Source organism: Uloborus diversus, chromosome 8 (genome assembly GCF_026930045.1).
Source record: "Uloborus diversus isolate 005 chromosome 8, Udiv.v.3.1, whole genome shotgun sequence".
In the NCBI taxonomy this organism is placed as follows: domain Eukaryota; kingdom Metazoa; phylum Arthropoda; class Arachnida; order Araneae; family Uloboridae; genus Uloborus; species Uloborus diversus.
In genome coordinates, this window is record NC_072738.1 from 98,406,405 (window position 1) to 98,419,040 (window position 12,636).

The 12,636-nt window shown below is 32.6% G+C and overlaps 1 protein-coding gene across 1 annotated transcript in view; it reads right to left on the reverse strand.

Moving 5' to 3' along the window:
* LOC129228105 (uncharacterized) overlaps positions 1 to 12,636 on the reverse strand; it is a 47,779-nt gene that overhangs the window by 11,172 nt on the left and 23,971 nt on the right. Inside the window, exons 3-5 of the mRNA XM_054862747.1 lie at positions 11,342 to 11,452; positions 8,808 to 8,855; positions 749 to 802 (exon numbers count right to left, since the gene is read on the reverse strand). Of these exons, the coding sequence (XP_054718722.1) occupies positions 749 to 802; positions 8,808 to 8,855; positions 11,342 to 11,452 (213 nt within the window). The remainder of the gene's footprint in view (positions 1 to 748; positions 803 to 8,807; positions 8,856 to 11,341; positions 11,453 to 12,636) is intronic.

The window sequence follows — 12,636 nt, forward strand, 5'->3', positions numbered from 1 at the left end:
CATCTTCCTCATTTATCAAGGATGTTCCAAGAGCATTATTGCCAACATTGCCAATGCTGAGCCAGGATTGCAAGTAACGAGAATTTCACTCGGCTGCAATTCTGGCAAAGCAACGTAGTTCATTCTTATTTGCTCCTTTTGGCAGTTGAATTAAAATGGACAGGCCGTAATCGAACTGAAATCGATACACTTTATTAATATGCTCGATTAATCTTTAAACTGGGAGCTAAAACTATTTTGCACAACAGTGAAAAGTCTGCATTCGTGCAACTCGTAGCAATTCAGGAAATTTTTTGACGATGATACTTGATTTTACCAGTAAGTTTATAAAAGTCATTAAAATCCCGAAACGTAACACGGAAATACTCAGTAACGTTTCCGAATTTTTTTTACAGGGTACATGCTTTGTTATGTTTAAATAAGATGTGATTTGTTTTGTGGTTTCCTTAAAAATAAGATTTCTATCATTATCTACATTTTTGTGTTAAAATATTATGTTGAACAATTACTTTTAGATATTATCCATGTTGTACAAGAAAAACCACAAACTTTTATTCTGTTCTGAACTGTAATTTTGAATAAAAGCAATAGAAAAGAGTCTATTACACTGCGCGGCCGAACAGTCCATACATGCTTAGCACCTACATTGTTTTAAAACGACAAAATTCATCAAGAAAATACATTAAAATGAAATATTAGAAAGTTACCGTCACTCATGCGGCAAAGAATACGCTAATATTAAACTTACTGCAAAATTGCTCCAACGTTCACATGTTTCTTTGGAACCACCATTGCAGTTTATCTGTAAAAGAAAAAAAAAGTTTTAAAATTTTCTTTGTAAAACACTTAGAGTGGGGGGACACCGAAACGCAATGGTACACTAAAAAAATTCCGAAACGTTACTGAGTATTTCCGTGTTACGTTTCGGGATTTCAATGGTTTTTATCCACTTCCAGGAAAAATCAAGTATCATTGTCAAAAAGTTTCCTGAATTGCTACAAGTTGCACGAATGCAGACTTTTCACTGTCGTGAAAAATAGTTTTAGCTCCCAGTTTAAAGATTAACCGAGCATATTAATAAAGTGTATCGGCTTCAATTAGATTACGGCCCGTCCATGCTAATTCAACTCCCAAAGGGAGCAAATAAGTATGAACTACGTTGCTTTGCTAGAATTTCAGCTGAGTGAAATTCTCGTTACTTGCAATCCTGGCTCAGCATTGGCAATGTTTGCAATAATGCTCTTGGAACATCTTTGATAAATGAGGAAGATGCCAAGCTGTAATGTTATACTTCCTAAGTTTACTCTAATTTTCCAGAGACACGACTGGCTTTTAACGGGAAGAATTTTCCAGATTAATGTTAGGAAGGTTACTGAACTTTGTCGGAAAACGTTCCTGGGTTTCACGAGATATGTTACTGGCAGAAATTGGGCACATCAGCTGCCCGTTATTTTCCAGGAACGTTTCTGAATCGTTTTTACAGTGTACAGCATTGGGAAAAGAAAGGAACACTCGTTCGTATTCGAAGACTATTAACACTAGAAACACCTGTAAGATGTTTTTTTTTTTCTGAAATAATGTTAGTTACATTAATTTGTTACTTAATTGTTGTAATGTTGTAAAGTGGAGGTATTTTTGAAAAAATAAACATAAACTTTAAAATTTCCTACCCATTGTGTTTTATCCCGATTCCCTGCTGAATAGGGTGGCTCGTTAACCACCGATAAGTGAATTCGTGGATAATCCACAAAACAGGCAAAAAATGATACTAGTGTATACAATAGCTGGAAAAAATCAATAATAATGGTAAGTATTAAAATACAGGTATCCCTCCTATAACGCGGTTAATTTGTTATGCGCAGTATCGAAACCGTGTCATACGAGACAATTTCAAAAATAACATTTTTACTCATTTTTAATACTAATTATGTATGTGAATTAGAAAATTCAAGTTATATATATATATATATATATATATATATATATATATATATATAAAAGATGTATCGTGATCGTGTTATATCGAAACCACGTTTCAAAAAATCAAAGTAAAAATTTATTAGAGTTGTCAACAATTAACAGAATGTATTAAACAAAAATGAAATTCTATCTTTTATAAATATAACATTCGAGTTACATCAAAACCATGAAGTATTAAATTTAAGTTTCGTACCGTGTATCATCGAAACCGTGTTATAATAATCGCAAATTCGGTACCGTGTAATAACGAAACCGTGTTGTGGAAGTACCGTGTTATACGAGAGACTCCTGTATAGCTAAAACGATAACTGTATGTAAAAAATGTATGTATTATACAGTCTGTCCCAAAATAGACTGACTGATTTCCAAAATTTTTAGCAGGAAAACGGTTCATGATAAAAAAAAAAAAAAACAAATCTTGCAGAAAATGCATGCGGTGGGCCGTAAAGTTTCACCCCCCCCCCCCCAGAGTTCTAAATTTTTAATTCAAAAAATGTTTCAATAAATGGAGCTGCAAATTATAAACCTGAAAGTCAAAAATTAAAAATTGAAATTCACTGATTTTTCCTTCGATTGCGAAAAGTGCTTGCAACCGGTGACAGGCATTTTGAAAAATATTGTTGTTTAATTCTGTTTATATTAAATAGAGGGCTCTGCCCCCTGCTTGTTAACGTTCACCAACCCCCAAAGATTACTTCATAATCTTATTTCATTCGCAAAGATTTAAATCGTCAATTTGAAATAAAGACATTGAAAACCCACTTTGAGTTCCCTTTGGATCAAAACATCTCTTCCCCGGGTTTCAGAATAACTTGTGCAAATTGCAGAGCCGTGGGGGCTAAGGATCACCTGAGCATTGCAAAACTGCAGTTTTGTACGTTTGAAAAGTTGTTTTCATATTAGTGTTATTCTCTAATTAAACAATAAATTTCATGCAATTTCACTCACAAACGATTAAATATAAAACCCATTGATAAACAAAGGCCTTAAAACAAAGGTATGTACTTTCTTTACCTATGATTAAAAAAGTACTAAAAAATATATTATTAAGAGTAATGATAATGAAAATTTTGAATTAAAGATTCTCTGAAGCAAACATAAAATTCATTCTAGTGGAATTTTTAATCTTCATCTATAGTGGGGACCATGTGAAGAAACATACGACTTTTATCACGAGTTACACGACACGTATTGCGAAAAATAAATTACAACTTACAATATTACAATTCTAAAATTTACAATTTTACAAATTTAAACTTAAAACGATTTCGTTTTCTTTTTTTTTAAATTTTTATTTCTTAAAGTTGAACTAATGATGAAGACAATTTTTTTTGTACATAGTTACGCATTTGAAAAAGCCTTTCTTCACAGTCATCGGAAGTCTCCGAGACGCTCGCCGTGTTTTTTACACTACTAAAAAGTAAAAAAATAAATTACTTTTAAATAAAAAAAAAACTCCTTCAAAAAATACCCCGGAACTAAAAAGTAAAAAAAAAAAAAAACTGTTTACACTTACATTCTATTTCCTACCCAGACATGGAAATGAAATTTATTTTACAATTCCAGTACAAAAATCAACTAAATTTAACACCGAATTATAAAATAAACACTGAATTAAATTACTATACAATGAATTATTTTAAATTCTTAACTAATTATATACGATCTCTTAACATTTAATAACCTTTTAAAGTCGGGGACTCCTATAAACTACTACCTAACGTAACTGAGTAGGTTTAATTTTATAGACTAATTTCGCGTATAGTTAAATTAGGCTTTAAAACTAAAATATAAAATAAATAAATTTAAATAAATTTACAACTAAAATATGTAGTTGTTTTTAAAAGGCCATTAATTCAAAAGGTTATTAAAAATTTAGAGATCGTAAATAATTAGTTAGGTATTTAAAATAATTCATCATATAGTAGTTTAAATCAGTGTTTTTTTTTTATAATTCGGTGTTTAGTTGTGTTACAAATTCTGTAAATAGTAATTATTTTTTCATTAATTTGTCGTAATCTAGCTAAATTTGGCGTTTATTAAATTACCTTTCATCTAAAATTATTGTAATAACGTAACATGTAAATAGTTTCTTGTAATGAATACACAGACCCCGTATATTCGACTGAAGTATGCGGTTCCCCAGTTTTTCATTGATAAGGTTTGTGAATGAATAAAAAAAAATAGAAGGAAACTTCGGGAATCTTGTGGATTATTTGAGAGGTCTCTTTCGAGATTTATAAATAGCCACGGCTGACGGCGGGCGTCAGTCTCGGCTGAACGCGGTTGTACTGAGAGTGTATCAGCTGTGTTTATTACAATGCATTTCGCTGGGTTGTTTTATGTATTTGGATGTAATACGTGTGCCATAGTTGAGTCTACTGTGTTACTTGATATTTGCCTAATTGCTATGGTGAATTTAGCAGTTGTTAACGATCTTTCTTGTACATAGTGAAAATAAATCTCCTGCGTTTTCTCGAGAACTGTGTCGTCATTTCAAGAAAGTTTGAAGCTGCACCAGAACTGCAGCAGGAAATGTTAGAATTTTGCATTGTTTTCTGCGTTTTATTTATTGTAAAAATTAAATTAGTACGCTTGTACAGTCATAGAAAAAAAAACGAAACACTCGACCGTATTCAAAGACTATTGAAGCTAGAGACACGTGTAAGGTGTCATTGTTTCAGAAATAAAAAGTTCTACATACTTATGGTAAAAAATTGTTGTTAAGGGGTCGTCTTCATATTAAAACGAGCATCAACTTCAAATTTTTCAATGAGAACCCCCCTTTTTTATCACATATTTGTGATCAGCATTCTTTTTTAACTTTGTATACAAAGTTTTGTTTAATTCGATCCAGCCGTTACTTCAGAATCAAGTTTTGAAAAATTCCTCTCGTAATGTTAAAACGTATTTTTATATTTTTACTAATAACACAAAAACTATATTAGCTACGGCAAAGATTGTTTCTTTATATCAAAATATTAACCGACCCTATAATAAAAACAATTTACAACACCTAAAATAAAATTTTAGTTTTTTTATGAATTATTTTAATATTTTTTGAAAAAAATATGATCTGAAACCACATTATATTTTAACAGAAAAACAATCTGGAAAAGCTTTTATGTGGGAATCCAAAATTTGAGCTCCAAATATTCAGTAGTTTTTGCGCTATGCAAAAAAATTCATTTTTTCCTACTTTAGGGGACCGTATACTTTTTTAAAACAGAAATTATGAAAGTTGGTTTCTTCGTAAAAAAAGAAAAACATTGTTTAACTAAATGAGCAAACCAATTATAACGTCGATTTTCAACATTAGAGTTCGTCTATGAATTTTTTAAATGCATAAATTTATTCGCTGTCTCTGCAGAAGAACAACACAATATTGCAACCGTCAGTTTTTTGTGGATATCGTTCAGACGTCAATGTGTAAATAATGCGAAACACTATTTCATTGTCTAATAAAAGAATATTTTATAGAACTTTTTAAATTAAAAACTACACTTAAAATACTTCTTTTTTTTTTTTTTTTTTGCGTTTAGCCATTGTCTTTTGTAAAACAATAACTCAAAAAATAAATAAATAAACATGCACAACTTTTTCACAGAAACATACAACAAAACCTCATTGTCTTGCTAGTCATGTTGCAATAGACAGTGTAGAATTAATTTTTCTTTCCGGTGATAATTTACTAAAAGGAAAACTTATTGCCTTGCCTAAATCGGGAAAAAGTACTCGAAAAATAGCCGACAGTGTGAAGTTTCGCCTTGAACAGTATCCAGATGGGTCAAAAAGTAATATTTGCTCTTAGATAAGTTTACTGGTTTTCAGGAATTATTATTATTATTATTATTATTTTTTGTATAGTGTTTGAATAATTTTCAATGTGTTAAGATGTAGGAAAGGAAATGTCGGTCGCAGTAGTGGGCCGCATGTTTTGAGCCCGAATTCTGCACGCAAAGTAATTGTTGTGGCTAATTGTGAACTTTTTTTTTTTTTCTTTTTGACTTCGTCGAAGATTTAACAAAACATTAATTTGGGTGTTAGATTAAGTTGAGTTTTTGTCTATTCTTAATTATAATTTAAATACTATTTTTCTATTTACTTTCTCAGTCATTGTCGGTGCATTTCACATTAAAATCATTCCCGCAAGACAAAGATAAAATTTCAAATAATTTTCTTCTTTTTTGAATAACATGGAAAAATATCGACAAAGAGAGAAAGTTATAATAAATTATTGTTATCAATTATAGATGCCTATCTTATTATATGCATGTTTTTCAGAATCCAATATCTGAATATTCGGCTCCAACGTTACGCCACTGGAACTATTTTTACTTTCTGATCTTACTCTTTAAGCAAACAAGGGGCCCACGGACCGGCTTTGCGGACTGAATGCGTCCCGCGTCTTAACTACGATGCAACTACATTTAGGTCCTAATAATGGGCCCAACAGCCCTGAACTAGGCTTAACCGAACTTGGAAGCAGGTGTCATGTCATTGAAGCGAAGAGTGCCTAAAAACTGGTGGATGAAGAAAATTTATCTGACTAGTGAAATGCCGTAAACATACAGCAGATAAATTTACTTTACCTACCAGTTTATTCAAAATCTCAGCTTCAATAAGACGACTTCTGCATCCCACACGATTAGTTCCGATTCCAGACTGAAAAATCTATCATGAGGATGAAATTGTAGCCTCTGGATAGTTCAACCCGCCCGTCGGGTATGCCGCGTATAGTATTGCTATAGGTGCGCCAGCCAGAAACCTGAGAAAATATTAGTTAGCAGGTATATAGATCGCGAAACAAAATCAAATAATGCGAGGTTTTGTTAACAATCTTACAAAATCGGAGAAATGACAAGAAGTCAGATTTCGGTTCACCTTGGTTTGAGCTAAAATTACTTTTGTCTTTTTTTAATTACGGGTTGGACCATCTCGAATCCCGTTGCTAGAAACAGCATTGGGAAATTACTTTCCTAAATTGCTTTTATGAGCCATTACATGTTTAACTAAAACCGCCGATTGTGTTATGCTTTTTAAATAATACCACGCATTATGATCTTTCGCATCAAATTTGGATTTAAAACAAATTCTCTTTTTTTTTATTACAAAAAAGCCACTAGAACAATTACTGTGTTTGTCCACTGTGTTAATTCAAATAACCAAATTTTTAACAAATAAAGTTCGAGTATGAACGGTTTGCTCATTAACGGGTATTTTTATTCTCCTGTTTCTGTTTTATTTTTTAGATTGATACTTCTTTCATTTTATGTATTTAGAGCAAATTTTCACGGAATAAATTGACCTTGCTTCGCTCGAGTCTGCAATCTATTTAATGCTGTGTCTTCCCACGTAGTGCGGTATATTTTTTATATTTTTGTGTGCGATGACCCTAACTTCTGCCGATGTTCTGCGAAATTAGAAACGCGCAATTCCATTTTACATCAAAAGACTTTCTGTTCATTCCAAAATAAACCTGCAACATAGACGCAATACATTTATCAAACATATTCACATCATCTTTCTAGGTATAAGGTTGGATATTTACATTTCTATGAGGCTAATTTGCTGAATGTTTATATAAGCAATCCAATAGGTTCATATTACAAAAGGCAAAAAGTTCCATTACTTTTAATTTTTCCTTATTCGATTTACTAAACAACTATCTATACGATGATCTGGATAATCTCGATTTTTTCTTTGTTTACATTCCATTTAAGCCGTGACCTTGAAAGAAGCGTTTTCAATGTGGAGACGGTCCCTAAAACGTTTTTTGTTAATAACTCCTGTTCTACTGCACGGAATACAGTGAAATTTCGTATACTGGCTGTATTCTGCGGTCTTAACATAATTATATAGCAAAAATTAGGGGTTCCTATTTGAAAATCAAGAGTAGGTGCTCATTTTGCTTTGTATATGATCTCTTATCAAAATTTTACCTACCTAGTTTTAAAGAAGACTTTAAACCAAGTCGGATGACACCTTTCTTTCCTTTCTAGCATGTATAATGGCCGAATAATAAAAAAATGTTTCGTTTTTTTTTCCTATGACTGTACAATAAAGCTGAAGAACAATAAATGAAAAATAAATGTAGAAAATAAAAAATTAAATCAAATAAAGAAACCAAAAAAAAAAAAAAAAAACCCTTCGCACGACAGTATACTGCTGTGCAAAGCACAAAAGTATAGACCCTTTATATCAATACTAAGTTATTGTCAGCTGGTGGTCCTTTGTGACATAATTTACCTAAATACAATGCTTTACGTTCGTATATGTGATTAGGATTTTTTTTTTTTTTTTTAACTTTGAAAACGTGTCATCTAAATCAAGTGATTCACCTTTTGAATGCGGGCTCTGAATCTCTACTTCATTTTAAAGGTTGCCATGTAGCAAAAAGGACAGGCATGAGAGTTCGTCTTAAAAAATAAAAGTGAAAATTCTGGGCAGTTTCAATATTGTTACACCATTAAATTCATTGCACTACTTATACCTAAAATGTATTTTTATTTTGGACTTGATCTGAATTTTTGGGGAAAGTTTCATCGTTGCAGACGCTCAACCAGTTGAAGATAGTTCAATTGTGCTTCGTTATAAACAACAATACATTAACATAACAATTTGTTCAGGCTCTATTGACCGAAAAAGAATTGAAAAATAATTAAAAGCATTAAATAACATTTTTTTCTAATTATAATTATTTTTTAAGTTTAGCTCCGCACATACGAAAAAGCTATCTTAAATTCAAAAATTATACTAAATTTCTAATAATAAAAGCTCATATTTCTGAAGCCTTAACTTATGAAAATAATAAAATATTGACTCACCCCCAAATGATCTATGCCTTTGCCACTTATCTCAGAGATAGTAGATTGCTGAAAAAGAAAATCACAGATAAAATTAGAAATTAGGAACATTTGTTTTGTGTTATACGTTAAAAAAACGATGAAAACTATTAAAAGGGGCACACACTGTAGAAAATAATCAAAACGCCACAGATCATTTTTGGGCAACGTTCCAAGATTTTTCAGATTTCAATCAGATTCCTCTGAAAATCAAGTACATTGTCCGTTTCTCACGAGAAAGCACTTGACTCCGCCTTTGACACGTGGTATCTGACGATTCCATTTCGCTGTTTTCGGTAGAAGGCATAGTCGGATCACAGCATTTTGTCGTAAAAGCTGCAGTTTTTTAAGCGAAGCGTACGAATAACGAAAGTAACAGCTGACCAGTGAAGTAATTGATGTAAAGGACATTGATTTTTTTTTGCACATTAAAACGCATGCCTAAGTTAAGGTTGTTTGGTTGTCTCATTTACAAGCAAGGGGATATGTTTACCGATCACCCCGTGCAAAATTGAAATCTGCGTTCGAGATGGAGCAAACGTACAACTGGGAAAGCTACCTTTATTGGCAATCATTCGCACAGCAGGGAACAAGAGAGTCAGAGGGCGAAGGTGAACATTGGTGACGTTTTGAAAACATTGGCGTCATTTCCAGGCCGCCAGTCACTTCACGGGCTATTATTATCTATTTTTTTTTTCTTTCTGCATCTGCTGGAAATCTGAAGAGCTGAAATCCTTTGGTGGAGCTGTTTGCTCAATTAACAGCGAACAACCGTCCATTTGACTCAATTTAACACAAGCTAAAGAAATGTAAACATCAGCAGCAATGCTATCGTTATGAAGCACTGGATCACGTTTGCTCCAAAATGGCGGATGTGTCGGCTCTTCTACTATAGGGACCTTAGGATTGTAGAAAACGGACAATACTTACAAAAAGATTTCGCGTAATTAAAACCCCTTGAAAATGACAAGTCGACTTTACCGACTAACTTGCACAGCTATAGGGGCTGAAGGTCTAATGAGCGTTGCAAAATGGCAGTTTTGTACGTTTGAAAAGTCGCTTTCAAGTTCGTGGTCTCTATTTTCCTCTTTAGCTCTGGGCTTGAATTGAGTTGAGCCTAGAACATTTTGCTAAAATAGAAATGTTTGTATCTGTTGTTCTATTTAACTGAAAAAAATGAAACAAGCTTAACTTAACGAAGAAAAAAAATCTTTTAAAGAGCAATTTCATGAAAATTGACCTGACACATCAACATTTTTTTTCCTTACATAATATGCAAACAAACATTTTTTTCGGCCAAGAAATATCTGTTTTTTTCAATATCAGTATCAATTTTGACTAAAATATTTTATTTAAGATGTTAGTCTTATTCAATAACATTTGGACGAAGTCAAAAAAAAAAAGCCATGTTAGTGAAATAAATGCAAGCGCCATACCTTTACTTAATCATTATATATATATATATATATATATATATATATATATATATATATATATATATATATATATATATATATATATATATATATATATATATATATATATATATATATATATATATATATATATATATATATATTGGAAAAACTATCAAATATCATGAACACAGATGCTTTACTATAATTATGTTTCTTTTCTCTTTTTTTTTAATAAAGACTTTTGATAAGTTTTAAACCGTCCAAAATGTGCAGGTCACTTTTTATTGGTCAGACATGTAACGTTAGAGGAACAAAAGTTCTTCTCCAAGGTAAAAGTGGGGGACAAGAAGAAAAATATGTCATACCATAAATTAGCTTGATACATAATACCTGTAACCTGACTTTCATCTTCAATCGTTACACTGAATACATTCCTAAGTTTACACTAATTTTCCAGACACGACACACGACTAGCTTTTAACAGGAAGATTTCTGAATCTCTCAGGAGGATTCCAGGATAACTTCAGGAAGGTTACGGAATTTTAGCGGAAAATATTCCTGCATTTTGCAAGATATGTTACTGGCTGAAATTGGGCACATCAGCTGTCCATTATTTTGTAGAAACGTTTCAGAATTGTTTTTACAGTGTAAGCAGACAATTTTTAACGAGGCTTTTTGAGTTATATCTTTTATTGATCAATTAATCTTTAAACTGGGAGATATAAATATTTTTCACAACAGTGAAAAGTCTGGATTTGCGCAACGTGTAGCAATTCAAGAAAATTTTTGACAATGATACTTGATTTTCCAGGAAGAGGATAAAAACCACTGAAATCCTTAAACGTAACACGGAAATACTCAGTAACGTTTCGGAATTTTTTTTACAGTGGAATGACAATACTCCCAAGAGTTAGGGTTTTTTTTTTTTTTTTTTTTTTTTGATAATTAGTGACCTAAGTCGTTTTTTTTCCACTGAAGGACTTCATGCGGCATCAGAAACAACTAAAGAAAGGATAAAAGATCGTATCTTTTATTTTCTGCTAACATAATACTTTTGAAAAAAAAAAAAAAAACGAGGGGTCTGGAATCTCAACTTACCCTAGCATACTCTTCCAGTTTGCACCACTGCTCAACGACATCCATTAAGTCGCTCCCGGTTGTGGCGCCCTTTGTTGCATCATGTATCCATTGGACTCCAAATTTACGATCCTACAAGAAATAACACAAATTACTAAAAGCAAGATTTGATATGTCATTACCTTAGTCCTCAGTATTTTCATATAAGAGATTTTCAGTAACAGAAACCTGATATGATGCAAAGTTTCAGGAAAATGCTTTGCACTCATGTTTTAACGTAGTTTCAAGTACATTAAAATTTATTGTATCTTTTCTAAAAATCTAGAACATAAAAAAAAGAAATAGTTGCAGAAACATTTTATACCCTCAAGTTTTATGGAATTTACATGTTTTTAAAAGTACTGGGTTCATTTTATTAATTTTTGCAAATATTTTGATGGTATTATGGACTAACGGATACTTTACTTTTAAGTTTTGTTCGCAGTGTAAGAATATTTGGTCGGGAAAATGTTCTGCCAAAAGCTGCAACATATCTACTTTTGCAGTTTTTGTCGGTACGAATTTTCCAGGATTTTGATATCTTTTTTTTTTTTAATTCTCTTTTTCTCTGTGTTTACATCGCACCCTTCAGCAAACAGACAGTGTTTGTTCAACTGAGGGACATACCATGAAAATAGGTCTAAAGGACTTGACCACGTTAAAACCTCGTGAGACACAGGAAAGGGTGGAGAAATGCCTTTTCAGCTGCGCCCCTCCCCCTTCATCACCACCTGATCACTCCCTACAATGCCCAGAAATTCCCTACCATTGTTCTTGAGTACAACCGTCTATGTACACTGGTGGACAATTGCTAAGGACGGATGGCCATAGCAGCGTTAGCAACCACAAAGTGGAAGGCAAGGGAATATGGAAATTAGAATGAGTTCGGGACACAGTACGACTTGCTGTGAGTATGCAAATTTTAGACTCATAACGTTGCTGGTCACGTGATAGCTTTGATAAGCGATACAAAGGATTGAGCGCGCGTTGACCGTTGTTGTTCAAAAGCAAAATTTGACTGGAAAGAATCAATTGACGAACTTGCATTTTCCGGTACGTCTTCCCAACATCCCTAAAATGATTTCCTGCTGCTACTAGCACGTGTGGGCAATACGACGTCAGCAGAAGATTGGTGCTTAGTGCTAGCAACGAAAATTTATCAGCGCCACACAGCTACTGAGGTAGCAAAGCAGTTTCCTGCTGCTACTAGCAAGCAAATATCCCAAAAAACTGTAGACAGACGTATGAATGCAATAAGAATGTATGCCTATCAGTTT